The sequence below is a fragment of the Phaethon lepturus genome, unplaced genomic scaffold, assembly GCF_000687285.1.
Source record: "Phaethon lepturus isolate BGI_N335 unplaced genomic scaffold, ASM68728v1 scaffold752, whole genome shotgun sequence".
Taxonomy (NCBI): Eukaryota; Metazoa; Chordata; class Aves; order Phaethontiformes; family Phaethontidae; genus Phaethon; species Phaethon lepturus.
Genome location: NW_010522351.1, coordinates 21,440 through 38,862, shown reverse-complemented (window position 1 = coordinate 38,862; position 17,423 = coordinate 21,440). Strand labels below are relative to the sequence as shown.

The following is a 17,423-nucleotide window of genomic DNA, read 5'->3' as shown; positions in this document are numbered from 1 at the left end:
CGGCATGCAGACAGCTTTGTCACACTTCTCTTCCCTGGAACAGAGCAGCTTTCTACAAGTGTTCATGAACAGTGTCTTCAGTTTCCCTTTGGCAAAGGGATGTTAAACACTTAGTAGATGAGAGATGTGCCTGTGGCACTGAGTAAGGATACAGAGGTTCCTACAGCAGGAAACATAGCGGTGTGTTAAGTTTAAAAGGTTTCGCAAATTTAAAACCCATTTAAAGTGTCTTCTACTAGACCTGAAAGCAGTAGGATCAACCTTTCACACTACAGGCTCGAGCAGCACTGCACACAACCCCCATCGCCAGCCCAGATCCCGATCACAGCAGTTAGTCAACAGGAGAGGCCAGTATCTCCATGTGCAACTCCAACTAGCTGGTTGGAAATACCAGCATATGCAAAAGGATGTGTAGGAGCTGCAGCCGACTGCAGCCAAATATCCAAATGATGGGACGGGCAGGGATAAAAGCATGGCCATGTACTCCTTAACATTCGCCTTACGCATAGGCAAGAGCGGCTCAAGCCAAAGGCTGCTGAAGAGTGAGAAACAGAGACTGGGAAATACGGGCACTGCTTGCTGATAAAAGATGAATTTCTAATAAAAACTTTGGAAGAGATGCTTCCCCTGTGAAGTCTGTAGGAGAGTTTAACTCAAAGGAAAGGTGAGAATCTGGAATCAACCTTAAAACAAAAAGACCATTTCTGCTGAAGGTCCTCAAACCAATAAGCAAAAAGAGCCCACAAGATAAAGCCAACGCAACCACTAAGACCTTAATGTTCCACCAGCAGGACCCAACTGCTGAAGATGGCCCAGCAGGCCTGGCAGGGCTCCTGCAAGCTGTATGAACTGCTTTATTCACCCCAAACCAAGCAGGAAGGTCATGAGATGCTGCTGGGTGAGCAGGGCGCAGTTTGAGCATAGCAAAAGCTTTGCCTTTCGGTACACTGCCCAGGAAACACAACCATCTCAGGAGCTAGGGGCTCGGTCTGTTTGACCGTGGTCTAAGTAACTCAGTTTTCTCTGCCAACACCAGCTTCCCCACCCCAGTACTTATGTGGAACCAGACACTCAAACATCAGTCAGCGGTGGGGATAGAGGTCCTCCACTCGTCATCCTGCAAGATGGAGGGCCTGAATATGAATAAGAAGCCAAGCCTTTACTCCACAAACTTCAAGTACAGGGGACAAATGACATGCCCAAGTGACTGATCCAACACTGGAGGCAGGCTGGAGAATTTAACTGCTTCTGGCAGCCCTAGGAGATGTAAAAGCATCCAGTCAAGTTGGAGGGGGAGCTCCTCTTGTCCCTGAGGTACGAAAGCAGCAGATTTAAGTAGCTGTATGAAGCCTCAGAGCAAGGGGAAGCCCAGCAGCTGAGGAACCAGTCTTACTTAAGGAGGAAGGGAACACTTGGAACAGCCAGTCCTCAAAGAACATCATAGAGCAAGAGCCTAATTTGGAGGAATATCCCTCACACTTGGACTTCTTGTGGACAGCTGTGCTACTCGTGTTAAAACACAGGTAGGTACTATCCAGCAAGAAAAAAACTGAGGTCTGACTGGCCACCACCAGTAAAGTGAGATCCTGGGGATGGCCCAGGCCAGGATGAATATTCTACGTCAGGATGTTCGTGCATGCTCACATCGATTTTACGGCAAAGAGCAACAATGAAACAGCTCGGTATGACACCAGCATCTTACAGGATTGATGACAGAGTAACATAACTAGTTTGCACAGAGACTGTTAAAACTATTCCGACTATCTCGGTCAGCAAACAGATAGTACCCCAGACTACCTAAAACCTAAAGGAATTCTTGTCCTTTCCTGAGACACCCTACGGACTGACCATCAGGTCTTTGACTCTGTGCCCACAGTTTGTGTTTTTTTATTTCACTGCCTACGTTAAGGTAAAGCAGTCATACACTATTTTAGGTTATTATATATTTAATTCCACTGTGAGACAGAAGAAACCAGCAGATGGTCACTGTGCAGCAGGCCCTTGACTCTTCTTTCAGGGTGGTAGAAAAGTTCAAGGAAGAATCATGAAAACTCATTTCTATAAGCAAACATCCCTCCATTTAGAGGGGCAAGGTAGGAAATTATAGCAGAGCTATTCGTTTCTCTTACTATAGGGAGGCATTGAAACATCAGAGATAGCATCAATTACCTGCAGAAATGCATCAGAGATGTCTGTTAGTTGGTTACTTCTGACCCAGGACTATTTCTGTTAGGTACTTCCAAATCTGATATATCCACCGGTATTGAGTTATTCTGAGAAGCACCAAAAAGAGCTATATTCACACAGTTTAGATCCCTTTATCAAACTTTTCACCACTCCAGTGTATCTTAATCTAGTGTGAAATATGTCTTAAGATGTATGAGACCCAAGAAATCCATTCTTCTCCTCAGCTAATCTGAGCAGACTAGTGATCTTCATCTTAGTCATGCGGCAGACGAAGAAGCTGGTGCTGATGGGAGGTAGCAGATGCAACTTCAGTGCCTTGTCAGAAAGTCTTTAAACATCGATGCTGATGGAGCATGTGGCACAGGAAGCCACAGAGTAGCTGCAAAACGAAGAGGCAGCTATCACACAGCTGTGCCGCTTCCTCCGTTTACATGGAAACATCTCACACAGAAGCTCATCCCAGGAATTAACTTCCTACAGAGCCCTGAATTACTGGGCTATTTGCTACTCTGTTTAACTACACCAAGGAAAATGCAAAACTAGACTGAATAGCTTAAAAAAAAAATTAATTTCACTAGTGTCTGATGAAGGCAACAAGTGAAGCAGGTACCTGATACCAACATACATCCTTCAGGCATCGAACTGTAGAATTGCTCTAAAATTTGGGGGCAAAAGCCCCCCAAAAGCATTCCGTGCAAAATACTGCAGGACTAGAATCGTAGAGTCATTAGGTTGGAAAAGAACTTTAAGAACATCAAGTCCAGCTGTCAACCCAATGCCACCATGTCCACTAAACCATGTCCTGAAGTGTCATGTCTACATGTTTTTTGAACACCTCCAGTGATGGTGACTCCACTTCCCTGGGCAGCCTGTTCCAATGTCTGACCACTCTTTTCAGTGAAGAAATTTTTCCTAATACCCAATCTAAACCTCCCCTGGTGCAACTGCAACTTGAGGCCATTTCCTCTCGTTCTGTTGCTGGTTACTTGGCAGAAGAGAGTAACACCCACCTCACAACACCCTCCTTTCAGGTAATTGTAGAGAGCAACAAGGTCTCCCCTCAGCCTCCTTTTCTCCAGACTGAACAACCTTAGTTCCCTCAGCCGATCCTCATAAGACTTGTGCTCCAGACCCCTCACCAGCTTTGTTGCCCTTCTCTGGACATGCTACAGCAACTCAATGTCCTTCTTGTAGTGAGAGACTAGACTCCAGAGTCAGCATTAGACCTAGTTGCAAATTTCTCTCCAGAAGTAGCACTCGTCCTACCAGTGTGATTGAGCACTTTATGCCACCTTAGCAACACTGGTTGGGCTTCTTTTTGATGCACAAAACCTTTAAGCTCCTGAGTTTGGAGGCTGTGCTTCTTGATTTGGTACATTGCAAGCAAGTCATGACGAAGTTTTCTGCAGCCTTTAGCATCCAAGACCACTCTCTTGGAAGGCCAACTGCCACAAAACACTTCCCTCCAGGCTAGTCCCAACTTCACGTGGACACATCCAGTCACATACTAGAGGTGAAGTATCTTTTTCAACACACTCAAAGCTATCCTACAAGAAGGTTCCTACTTGATCCGTGTCCAAGTAGGCTGGTCCCTTCCAACCTATGTTTTCCTACGATCAGTATCCAACAGTAATATACTTTAAAAATGTTTATTCTGAACATCCAGGAAAAAGGAAATCACCATTTAAATTCTTCTCATTAGGAAAAACCTGATTTTTCTCCAAATGCTGCAGGTGATGACAAATCTGACTTCTCAGAGATACTGCTCACTGAGACCATCTGGTTGTACATGCAGTTGAACGCAGCGGTTGCACTAACAAGAGGACCACACTGCTACTGCAGCACTACAGCAATGCTTACACTAGTCTTACTTTTTAGGCGAACTGTGGGAGGTTCGCAGTCAGACACGTTATTTGGCAAGATTAATTGGCTAATTTATTGAACAGTATGTCACATGTAACACTACTGTTGTTCTCCTCTGAGTCATACACACCATGGGTTTGGACACTTCTAGTCTTCATTTGGGGAGTCTATGATAACCGCAAGCAACCAGTCCTTCTTGCTGGAAGTTCAAGGCTTTCTGTTTGAGCAGTCAAAGTTTTTAAGCAAGGACCATCAAGGGGAGCCTGGCATTAACAACATCACTGAGAACAGACCCATCTATTTCCCAAAGTCGACACATATTTAGCACCAATCTGTTTTCATGGACAGACGGTCCTCCCCTAATTCTCAGCATGGTATGCAGACACCAAGTTAAGGCTCCCTAGTCCTGGCAGCCTGACCACCAAAATTTATTTTGTTCAGCTTCCAAGTTCCATGGAGAGACCAGAGACATGGCTCACATCCTCCACCCGAGTTCCTGGCCTATTTCCAGTTGTTTTAGCAGAACTGGAGCACAAGAGCTTCTAATGGCATTCAACAGATTATCAGAGCAGGGGTTGCGATGCCCGTGGGACCATACAGAGATAGAAATAAAAGTCATGTTGTTCATGAGGATTCTCAACAGTCTCTTGACAAATACTGGCAAAAAGGCTTGAGATGACAGTCAGGCCCCCCCCCCCCCCCCCCCAAGAATGTAGGGAAGAGAGATCTTCAAGGCAAGATGTCCATGTCTGACAGTAGCATACTCAGAAATACTTCCATTAACAGGCACAGCATCAGATAGGGCAGAAATGCCCTGCATGGGTGAGTAAGTGTTGTAGGATGAAAAGTTTAGATTCATTAGGAACAGGAGAAAACCTATTAAAAATACTCAATCTAACCAAAATAAAGCCAAGCCCCCAACATTTGATCAGTTTTAAAATTCCTCAGTAACATCTTTAGGGAGCGGTAGAAAGCCAACAGGTGTAGAAAAAGCAGATGGGGATTCATTCAAGCATCGTGAGGCATATGCACCGGGGTGCCACAGAGATGGCAAGCATCGACAGAACTCAAGTAGGCAGCAAAGAGCAGAATTAAGTCTATCACTTATTCTGTGAACCTACATTTGATTTATTTACTACACAGGCTTCAGCAGAAACGTCCCAAGTCTCAAAAGCACAGGTAACTGGAATTAAGTGACGACATTAACCTATCAAGAGCTTTGTGCACAGTACCAGATGCTACGACCAGAATACAAAAAACATAGAAAAGAGTACCATATTTCAGTAGATGGGTCCTATTAAAAAACACGACAACAGTATTTTAGTGTTTCCAATACTGACAACTAACTTGGTTCCCAAATCCCAGATTTTGCATCCTATAAGAAGCAAAGATGCCACAAAACATAGAGTGCAATAGCACCCAATCTCTAGGGGATGTGCTACACAAAATTAAGGAAACTGATTAGAAAAATTAATTGGAACAAGCAGAAAGGAAAAATGCAAGACGACTGCTCAGGCACTGCATATTAGGAGCTCAGAGCAGATGTATCTTTCATTCTGTTCAACTTAGTATTTTGGTAACATGAGAGCACATCCTCTGCCAGTGGAAGCTGGGTCCATCCAGGGAAAACAGGAAAAGTAAAATCAGGAGAAAGTGTAAAAAATTACAGGAGATTTTGCCAAAGCCCACCGTCAATATATGATCAAGGCACAGAAGGAGCAGAGAAGGTCTTTGCTTCAGAGAGACTTCCTTGTGCAGTGGGTAGTCAGGGCTGTGGAAATATTTGGCATGAGGAACAGCATATGCTAAAAGTCTATATAGGCTTAAAAAGCAACCATAAATTCAGGGAAGAAAAAACCCAAACGCTATTAGACATAAGCTAAAGCACTACATCAGGGAAATCAGAGAGCTTGCCAGAAAAAAATTAAAAAATAATAAAACCCACCTTTTCCTTATCCTGTTATATTTTTCTCATTTATGTTGTAGACTATGGTCGCAGAGAGGATACTGAGCCCATGGGCTTTTGGACACTCTTATGATTTAGTAAATATCAACAAAAACAGTATGTCAGGGTTTTATTAGAAAAGCTCTATGTTTCTTACATAATTTCCCAGCTTTTAAGTCTTTACGTCACCTTTTTACAGTCTGTCATTCTATACACACATAACTTTCCATCCATTGACGGTTCCTATGTTTTACAAACACACTTACATGGGTATTTCCCATATCAGTCAATCCTCACTAATGCAGTAGCCAGTTTACTAACGAGAGTTTCTAGGTCCAAATAATTATCCCGTATCATTATGATGTTAGTCTGACCAAATCTCTTCCAAAAACTCGTTTGGGACTAAGAGTTTGTCCAGCTCAGTAAGTTTGAGTCAGAGTTACACAACAAATATGATGGCAATATCTGATTTAATAAAGAAATCACAAACTTTCTGTAAGCTTAAGGTAGGTTTACTTACCTGCACTTCCAAGTTGTTTATAAAACCTGTATTCTAAATGAAGCTGTGGTGCACGTGATTTTATTGGTTCCTAAAACAGAACAAAAAAAAAAGTTGGTTAAAATCAGTTTGACCGAAAAAGTTATATCCTATACTTGACATTTTGTGACTGTACATAAGGCTTCAAGTTTCAAGATAAAACACCCTAAACTGAAAGTCTGACAACAGACTTCACTATCAGATGTCATTTAAATAATGAGAGAAAAAAATAAAACTTGCAGTATGCACTCTGGAGGAAAAATAACTTCCTCATTTAAATCCAAAGTGCATTCATGGCAGTGAAATTCAAGAATCGTTCAACAAAGCTCCTGGTCCTTGAAAAATGACCTTGGACATTGGCAGGAGGAAAGTCAAAGCTGCAAAAGATCAAGTCCTGAGTTCACTTTGTGGACTGTGGTTGCCCACAGTATTTTTGCTGGTTGCTAGCCTATATTTTTGAAAAACGTTGAGTCATATAACTGTGTTTTAAGTCAGACCACAGTTGTATAAACCTACGATCTTGCTTGCAGCAAGCGCTACAATGCGGCCAGATATCTGGTAGATACACAGGAAGAAGTCTCCCCCTTCAGTAGCAGGTGTCACTCAAACATCTCAATGCACTCAAGAATATTCTATTTTTATACACAGAATAAAAAAAGGGTAAGTCTGCAATGCACCCAAAACATTAAATTTCTCAACTCTTACTCATCTGGAATTTACGCACAAAACTTAATGCCTACGATCCGTAAAGGCATTGACATGCAAGATTACAAAGCTTCTAAAAATATAAAGTTAACACAGAGAGAATTAAGAACTTGAGTAATTACCTTCTCAACTGTACACTTGGGATAGGCAGTAATGTGGATGCACCAACTGCCCACGGACATCTTTGAAATGGAAGTTAGTACTTGCCTCAGTTTTTGTTTGGATGTTCTCAAAAGCAGGGAAATAAGCAAAAGAAATGCTCAAAACTATGTAAAATTCATAGCATGGCACAAAATTAGTCCAAATTTCAAAAACCTGCTAAATAGCCCTCTATTTCATGAGCTCATCATCTACAAGTTTGCCTATAAAGGAGGCCCCTAAGACCAACATAAAAAAAGTCCCTTTGCGTTTCACATCAGCTCCTATGAGTCGGAGCAAGAGCGTCCAAAAGAGGTTCAATAAAGAGTTTGAGCAAGCATTTTCGATACAGTGGAATAACTCTTCTGTCTGCATGGGAGGACATGAGGGCTTTAGCTGATCCACTTGTCTGTTTCATCTCTGGTCTGTACGGTAAGACTAATGTCCACATTTGGCATGAACTCCACATTAAAGCCTTCTTTTTAAGTCAGAAGAACAATTTTTGTACAGGAACTCAGGCAATTCAACATCCAGCCAAATTGTTCATCACCAGCTCAAGTCATCCCTTCCATCTGCCAGCAAGGGGAAAAAATGCTCCTGGTTGCTCCTCAACTTTCCGGTATTTAAAAACTTCAGAAGTCAAATATGACCAACTACTTAGAAAACAATGGTGAAAAATACTCTGAAGGCAAAACTGAACCTGTACTGAAGGCAAATATAAAGCAATGCAAAAACAAGTTTGTTACATAAGTTGCATTTAAATTGATAATTGTTGATGGTGGCTTGAGGGAGAGACTGTAGACACCTGCAAAAGGATTTAGGGCAACAGGAACTCAGTCTGTTCAGTGAATAGTTTAGTTATCCAAATAAACAATTTGGACAGAGGTAGAAGGATTAATGTATCAGGATGTGAAGCTGTTCACGACAAAATCAAGGAAAGTAAGCGCAAGCCACTTCTGCATCAGGCGCTGCTGGAGCCTGAGCTCTTCTGGATGCTTGCCAGAGTCGTGGCAACTTCAGAGAAGATCATACCAGAACAGATGGTTGTCCTGTAGGCCAACGGCTTAAGGATGCTGGCAGATGTTGCATTTGTAGTGAAAATAACTGAATTGCTACTGCCTGACATACAAAATCCACAGCTTGAACCAACGGGCATCACGGTCACTACAAGAGGGTAGAGCTTGGTACCTGCACTCAGGCTACACCCGTCTGTTAAAAGGGCTGGTTTCATGCAGAGGAGAAATTCCTGCTATGTGCAACTCAGCATTAAAAACTCTCAGAAGATTAAACCAGTAAATAAGGCTAAGGCATTTCAGAAGACAAACTCCTCCATGAACTAGATGCCCTTAACCAAATAACATTCAGCTGAGGACGAGGAGCTATATGGTGAGCTACATACAAGTCAGAAGACTGGCTGGCAGCGGAGAATACTGCCTTTTTCCAAGATTTTATCACCCCCTAAGAGAAACCGGGAGACATTAGCACTGAAAGTTGCAGCACCTTCTGATCGGCTCTTTGGCATCCATCACACAATTCTCCAATTTTCCAGTTTTAATGTCATGACAAGAGGCACAAGTAACTGAGACAGCAGGGTTGCAGTTGCAGAAGACAATCTCACACAACTAGAAGGACTCGGAGCAGAGTTTTGGCTTGGTCCAATGCTGCAGATAAAAGAAAATGCTGCCTTCAAGTACGCTGAATGCAGCTATTCTATCTCTAGTCCACAAATTATTGGAGGGATAAATAAAATTACAGTTAAGTACACATGTAAGAGAAGCATATTTGCTGCTGAGGAGGCTGAGTAATTCTTACTCCTGGGAATATGGCCTAAGATTAGGAGACCAAAAAGAAACACCCATCTTTCCTACTGTTTCCTCAATCTCAAAAAAAGCAGGTATGTAAATGCTTGGATGGCCACCGGATGGCAATTCCAGTCCTTCACACATGAAAGACCAGAGATTTTTAAGTGTGAATCACAACAGGGTGAGTAAAACGGGAGTGTGTTGCAGAGTAACTGCTTTAACACTCAGATTTTGGGGGGGGGCGGAGAGAAAGAATGCTACCAGAAAAATAGGTAAGATTAAGGTAGCAATAAAGGTAATGCCATTCAGCCCTGCCGTATGGCTACTGAAAGGTTTCTGGTTACTGGGAGGTGTCACTGCAGGCACTGTTTTGAGAGAAACAAGCATCCTTTGGACTAATACAGATGCATTTTTCCTGCATTATTACTTCCTTATGCCTTCCAATGCTATAACTTTGTGGGATTATCTTTGAAAGTGAATTAGAAGCGTTACTGATTCAATAAAACACCTCGCCTGTGTACACAGTGCACTTTCTATTGTCAGATCTGCCTAAAATGCAAGCACCAGTCCTCCTTCCTGATGTGGATCTGTATCGAGGACATCCTAAGCTCCACTGCAGGTGTTTGTTTTAGGGAATATCTTCTGACATTTGCCAACAGGCTTGAAAACAAGTCCTTCCTGCAAAGCCCTAATTATTTTTCATCTACTATGCATCATATAAGGAGAACGCTAGAGATATAAAATCTGCAGCACTTGAACATGATCAGAATTAATGCACCAAGTCCATCTTGATCTTCTGCAATCTGAATGACTCCTGTCATTTTGCCAGACAACATCGGTTGGGCAAACAGGCATGCTTGCTGCTAACATCAAATTAGTGTTACAACTTTAACTCCAGATTCTAGGGTTTGGCTCAGTGATTAAAGAGCATACAGCTGAAAAAAGAGCACATCAGATGAAGACATCGAATTTGAAAACCCCAAGAGACTAATGAAAGTCTCTGTTTACAGATAGGAAAAGTTAAGGCATAAATGTAAACTACTGGGCTATAATTTTATAAATCTGGAAGAGCTGCAAGTTAGAGAGCTTCTCCATCCCCTAGACTCCTACTTCAAACCACCGTTGACCACAGTGCCTTCATGCCCTGAAGCAGTCTTCAGAAGAAGACTTTTCACCTGGACCACTCACTGGAAACAAGGAAGCTGTCACTGCGGACACCTGGGGAGGGCTACATCAACTGCAGGGCAGAAAATAACCTGATAACTTGTAATACTAGATCAGAAGAAAGCTGTGAATGAAACTCCTTGCACAAGTTCTGAAGTTCGCTACTGTTGAGGCTTGCTTTTTTTAGCGCAACTCCCGCAATGCTTTGATGAGCCAATTTGATTCATTTTTACCATCCTATGATGTAAAAAGAGAAAGTCATTCTGAAGATGCTGGAGCTATATATCCTCAGCCACCCAAATCAGCTAGAGGAAAGACTGACCTTTGCTGAATTGGATCTTGTTTTGCCTGTTACGCCTGCAGCCTCAGCATTGTACCAGACTGAGCTGTGCTATTCTCCCCCAAGGGAATTTTAACACCTGAAACACCCCCCTTCCTGCCTCTCGACTCCAAAAACATGGGAGCAGCGGGCTGCACAGAGGCACACTCCTAACCAAACGCTCTGACAACAGCCCATCTAGAGAGAGGTAAGGGTCTGGAGAGTCGATGGAGTCCTGAACAGAAAGGCTCAACCCAGGGAGTGGGTCACCCCAGGGACATTCACTGGGACCTGGCAGCCAGCTTGGAAAGAGGAACAAGGCTCTCACCAGTACAAGACAGCTAGAGACCATTTAGGTACCAAAAGTGATCAGCAGGTGGAGAGATGAGTTCTTTCCTCGTTTTTAGTGTTCTCAAGAATTTATCTTAGTTTAAATAAGTTATTCTAGCTGAGGGTGAGAGAGCAGCATTAAGCCCAAAGTGAGAAAGTTGCTTTTTGTCTGAATTTTTAACATTAAGTACAAGTCATTTAAGAACACCCAAAGCTTCTACTTACCAGTTTGATCGCTACATATTCATTGGTGTAGAGATTTTTACCTGTGAACAAAAAAGAAAAAAAAATCTTTTGGTTCCACATTCAACACTTGCAGATAGAGACGCAACACAGAAGAGTGTCACTGATGGCAGAGCTCTCTTTTCTCAATTCCCCACTGAAGTTCATGCCTTTAACAAAGTGTAAGTCTCAAAATAAAAAGCTGCAGCAGTTCACCAGGGCAAACACTATCTTCCATTCAGCATAAGGTAATCATGTTTTATGGTAGCACTTATGGCCGATGCAAGCATTTGAGGAGGTATCCCAGACACATTAGGTTTTATTACCCACATCATGCCAAAAAAGTCTGGGGAACAAAAAATGAAGAGAGTCAGATCATAATTTCTTTCAGAAATGTCTTGACTCTGCTGGACACTGAACAATTTTATCCTATGATCTATAGGGAGTTTCACTAGCTTAATCGTGCTACATATCAAAGCGAGTACTGCAAGGAGGCATATGAAAATAACCTTTGTACCAACACACAGTTTTCATTTCTTCCTCTATGAACAGGCAGGCAGCATGTATAAAATGCCTTCTGTATGCAAGCAGCACAAAGGCAATCCTCGTAATCTAATAAGGTCAATAATTCTCAGTTGCAATATGGTGCCAATGATGTTAAGAAAATACACTAAGAGATCAAAACCCGTTCTCAGGACCCCAAAACACAAAGCAGAGTCTAGCCTGATACTAGCTCTGGCAAGGACGAAGGGCAAGAGCCTAGGACAAGTATAACCAGACAAGCACACAGCCAGCTGCTGTTACACTGCAGCTCCACGACTCTGAGCCACAGTTGCTACCCATGTTTGCTACAGCTGGAGGTGAATTTTTCCTCCAGGAACCTGTCTGGTGTTTGAATCAAGCCCTTGGCCTCCTTCGCGAACTGTGGCAGAGATGCACAGCTACATGTGTCAAGGAGCATCTCTCTGTGTGTTCTGAAGCTGCCAGTTATCGTATCATTCAATGTCCTCCAGTTCCTCTGCTAGGTAGTTTGAGCAATCGCTCCCCCTTCACCTTCTCCGTGTTGCTCATGGTTGACAGCAAACTCTCCTGGAAGAGATAAGACTGGGGAAGAATGCTCAGGCAGTCCTTGTACCTGATCTGTCCCATCATCTCGACATCTCTGCTACCTTTCTGACCTCCTCTAGTGCCACTATATCCTTTGAGGAGGGCAGCCTCCACCGCACGAAGCTCCCCATGGTTTTATACAGAACAGCGTTGACCTTCTTTACTCATCATTGCTAGCACCGCTACAGCACAAGTCACGCTTTCATTGAGTGACTGTGTAGCTCCAAAATTCAATAGCAATCTATACTGGATGTTATCAGTGCTTGTTTGTAGCATCAGCTTCGCCCAACTCTGTTACACATTTACTTTCCAATTCCTGTAATGGCTGTTGATGCTTAGAACAGACCAGCTACTGAGAAAGTCCAGGATGGGGAGTGACATACTTCAGGGCAGGCAGGCGTTTGGGCAGCTCCAGCATATTTACATGACACCATTAGAAAACATGCCACGTCATCCTTTGCATACAGATACTCTTTGCATGCAGCAACTACATTGGAAGACTCAAAAAAATTAAAGATGTTATGAACATGAAAGAAGACAAACAGTCATCTTCAAATCCTGACATATTAATCAGGTGAAATTCCCCATTTAGTTATTTTACTTCATAACAGCTTCATATTTTCTGCATTCAACTTCTTCTGATACCATCCCCACTATGTTGCGCAGTGTAGTTCTTTCCTCCAAATTTCGGATCAGGCACTCCCAGTCCAGGTCCCGCACAAGCAGATTGCTGTAACATTCATCAGGAAGCAAAAAAAAAAATTTATGGAAAGCTTCAACCTGCCACAGTAACTGGCAATGCTGTTTAACACAGAGCAGGCATTTAAATGTGAGGTTAAATATCCCTAGAGGAAGTGTTTTATGAAAAGCAGATGTGCAAGCTGAGCTCCAGGCATTAACCCTTGCAACACAGGGTTGTTTCAATCTGTTTCTTCAGAACTTTTCATAAAAGCTATTATGTCCAGGCTGGAAACGAAGGGTAGAAAGTAGGTTTTGCAGTTGCATCGGGAACACTCAGAGGTTGGAAGGTGGCTTCAAAGCACTGAAAGAGCTGGAAGGCCTAATCAGTGGAAAAGCAGGTGGCAGGATAAACTACTTCACCCTTTTAGACAGATAAGGGCTCCAGCCCAACGCTATCCGACGGCTGGCGGGGGGAGAACATGCAATGGCATTAAGGGAAGGCAGCCTAAATACCCTTAAATTATCTGCTCAGTATTAGCTACCAGCAAATGAGTCATATCAGCAGCTCCAGCTGTAGCTCGCCCACTGACACTTCCTCCTCCCCTCCTCTTGATAGGGATTAAACTCCTATCAAGATGCTCAGTTTGATGACACTGAGCCCAGACTAAGGGAAGCTCCAGCCCAAACGCATGAGAAAGATGCTTTAAGCTGCAAAAAACCCAAAGAGGGAGGCATGGGAACGCCACCTCCTACGGATCCCACGACCACCATCACAATCTTGGAGATGTACCATTTCGAGGTAGTTTTGGCGTTCAACATGTGGGGGTATAAATCCATCCCACAGACCTTCTAGAGGTACTTGTGCTCTCCCACTGACGTAGGATAACGATATTGGGGAAAAGGTGCTCTTCCAAGCTCGTTTCAAGGCAGAGAAGGACATTGCCAACACCCTCCATGTATGTGGAGCCATAATCCAGCCTATTATGATCTGGTTCATAAGGCTGAGGACTAGATAGAAGATAATTTTGGTAATGAAATTCCTCAGTTAAACTGGGGTTAGCAAAACACTACCCAGCAGCCAAAGGTAAATGGACTAATTAATCCTCCAGTTCATCCCCTTCAGAGCACGCCCTATGGGGAGACTCTGAACATAATGGGGTGCCAACGGGTCCAGCTTCTGAAAAAGCTTCTCCAAACCCCTCCTCCTAAAGCTGCAGCACGAGATGCTTGCTTTGCCAGCTACGACGGCAAAGCAAATCCCCAAAATCTCTCCACTGGCTTGCTCCAGAGTGACCTCTAACCCTCGGTTTTGCTATCACACTGTTCAAGGTGTAACGGTTTCTTCTTCCTCCTTCTACAAGGCAGCACTGGTATTAAAATGGAAGAGTAAAGGCCATACTGCTCACAGGAGAAAGTGAACCTGCACAGTAAAATAAGTCATGAATGGAAGCTGCATCTTATCTTACTTAGTAAGACAAAGGATCTGTAATACAGCTGAGATGATATAACTGCGCTAACAAAAGCCTTTCAAGTTCAGGCAAAGCTTTTGATGGAACAGCGATTAAGTTCATGCCTCAGTTTTGGGTAGTTCCACTGACAATTACGAACTACATATTCTAAATGAGAAGCAATGCATTAAGTCACTGGCATTCACGTGGGAAACGTAACAGAGTGGATTTCTCAAGCCCTGGCAGTAAGATGTGTCGAATATACAGACCGATTGCAGACCAGTAGAGGAGCCCAAACTGATCAATCTCTCATGTGCGCTATTCCCACAGGTCAAAGTTAAGAGCCACAAGTACCAGCCTCTTATCAATGACAACAAATCAAAAATGCTTTGACCCTTCCTTCTAGCTTGTTGCTACACGGACAATACATTTTGATGACAGATCAGGGCTAGGTAATGGCACAAACATCCAACTAGTCGTCCTAAAGACCAAGCAGAGCTCACACCAGACAGCATGGCATCTGCAGAGAGACCAGATCCCACAGGCAGCTGAAACATGAGTTCACATTGATTTTGTAGTGCCAGCTTTGCTGCCCCTTCTACAGCACGTCTCCAAATAACAGCTCCTACACAGGAGTTACTCTTACCCATGCCCTCCACATCTAGCATTATTCTAGTCTGATATTCACATCATGATTTTGTTATTTGGAAAGCAGAGACAAAACCAGCCCCAGTATCAGATGCTCTTATTTTTTTTTTTTCCTTCCCCCGTGAAATTGTTTTACTTGTTTTAAAGCAGGAGCTCCTGGCTTCACACTGCAGCCTGGGAGTCAGCTGGGTGGTTCTCGTTTTTGGAGTGTGCCTTCCCAGATCTGATTAACCTGCTCTGACTTGGCAACATACAAATAAGCAGCTTTTCTTCTAGTTTGGGGCTTGCTGCTCGCTGCCGAGATGCGCTGAATCTTCATGAGACCTCCACATGAATCACACTGACATCTGACTTCCAGTCACTACGCCATTTCTTTGGGTAGCACACGAAAACAGACTTCTTCAAAAATCCCTTTGGTGTGCTAGCCTATCAAGGGAGGATATAAGCAACATACAGGATCGAGCCCCCCTAACTTTTTTTGACCCATCCAAGCAGGGAGAACACTGCATCAATCGTAATTTTAAAATAATTGAATACAGTGTTTTGAAAAAGCCAGACAATGTTTGCATTAGTACAAAAAGATTTGGACTCCAGACTACAGCTCCACATTAAAATAAGCCCCTGGTCTATCCAGAACTTAATGCTCATTTTAGAAAACTCTCCAACCTACCGAAACTGAAATAATTATACATTAGTACCTTTTTAATTGCTTTACTAAATAAGGGTGACAAACACTGGGAAAAATGAGACGTTTGAAGAGCCTTATTTATCCCTAACATGGCTCATGGTTCAGGATTTCAGGTAAATACAAGAAATACCCACTGGGTAAGTCCATGAGTTGATGTAAGGAGGCGGTTCGTAGGCTCAGCTGGTGATATCTTTTCTAGAGTGAAGTTTACAGCCGTGGCTTAACACAGCACTAGATTTAACAGGTTAAATCCTGTTTTTCCCAAGCAGTGAGCACCTACTGACATCACACGATTTTACAGCTCTGTGAGCTCGTTTGTCAGGCTGTCGTACGTAATGCCGGTTCTCCTATCAGCTTAGGGTGGAGATGCAGGACCTCATAACAGCAGAAGTCGCATTATAAAACTTCAGGTGTGCTCCAGCTCCCAAGGCAGCAGGAGCAGTGACTTGGCAGATAACCAGGAGCTGTGTGACAGAGCGTGGCTGTGCATGAAAGGCAATGAAACCCTGTAAGCACACTGAGCCCAGCCCAAGGATGGCAAGCAAGATCCCCTGCTCTTCGCTGGCACCGTACCCCTGCTAGTAGGTTGAGCCACTTCAGAAACCAAAGCTCTTACAGACCACCTAATCTGCAGCCTGTCCGAAGAAACAGCAGTCGGTTAACCCCATTTCATCTTATTACTCTGGGCCAGATGCTGAGTTTTGCGTTCATCTTCCCATTCCAGCTCCTCTGCAGGCTGGAATCCAACTGCGCTGCTCCCATGTGCTTCAAAAAAGTAATATTCCTGGGGCTATCTGTATTTGCAGCAAGCTTGATATTTGCAGAAAACAGCTTCGGTACATACATGCCATCTCCTCCCTGAACAATCAATCCTCTGTCTGTCGCTGGAGCATGACACAAGAGCAGCTTAGAGTGAAAACACACCTGGAAACAAGAGAAATCCTTCGGGGAACTGGAAAAATATTTCCCCTTGTTTATCAGTGTGTGACTTTGCTCTTCCTGTCTTACTAAAAGTATTCATTGGTGCTTAACTTCTCCAAAACCACGTTTTAAAAAAAGCCAAAAAGCAGAGGGCACGCCACTCATCTCTGCAGGACAAAACTGTTATCAGAGACTTGTTTGCTCGTATTTCAGATGCACTACTTCTCCTTCCCCCCAGCGATAATTAGCATCACATCTGTGCAATAGAAATATCTGATATTTGAGCAAACAGGAGTTCTTAAAGCTATAATGACTGGCAAAAAGCAATAGAAGTTTAAAAAAAAAAGTAATACACTTCTGTAGGGACCTTACATCTAATTGCTGTTATCAGTACGTATGGCTCATTGCCCAAATACAGCATGCTACTTATTTAACCAGTATTAACAAAACATTTACCAGTGTACTGAAAAAAAAAAAGCTGCTCAATTAACAGGTGCTGCTTTTTCCATAGTCAAAACTGGATACCTCTGTAAACTGATTTTTTCAGAAGTGAAATCTCTTGTGTAGCATCTGTGCTTTGAAACAATACATTAGTCAGAAATCCGATACCACTAAAATTTTGAGAAACATGAAAAAGAACCACGATGAAAACAGGATTGGCATTTGGGCACCAGCCAAATAAACGCAAGAGCCCATTTACCTGGAGGGATCCACTGC

General features: G+C 43.2%; 1 protein-coding gene across 3 annotated transcripts in view; it reads right to left on the bottom strand.

The window, feature by feature from the left end:
- Positions 1–17,423, bottom strand: part of LOC104616677 (casein kinase I) — a 63,963-nt gene that overhangs the window by 44,796 nt on the left and 1,744 nt on the right. For all 3 annotated transcript variants that reach the window (XM_010281760.1, XM_010281761.1, XM_010281762.1), the window contains exons 2-3: positions 11,217–11,257; positions 6,516–6,585 (exon numbers count right to left, since the gene is read on the bottom strand). In XM_010281760.1, coding sequence (XP_010280062.1) covers positions 6,516–6,585; positions 11,217–11,257 — 111 coding nt within the window. The remainder of the gene's footprint in view (positions 1–6,515; positions 6,586–11,216; positions 11,258–17,423) is intronic.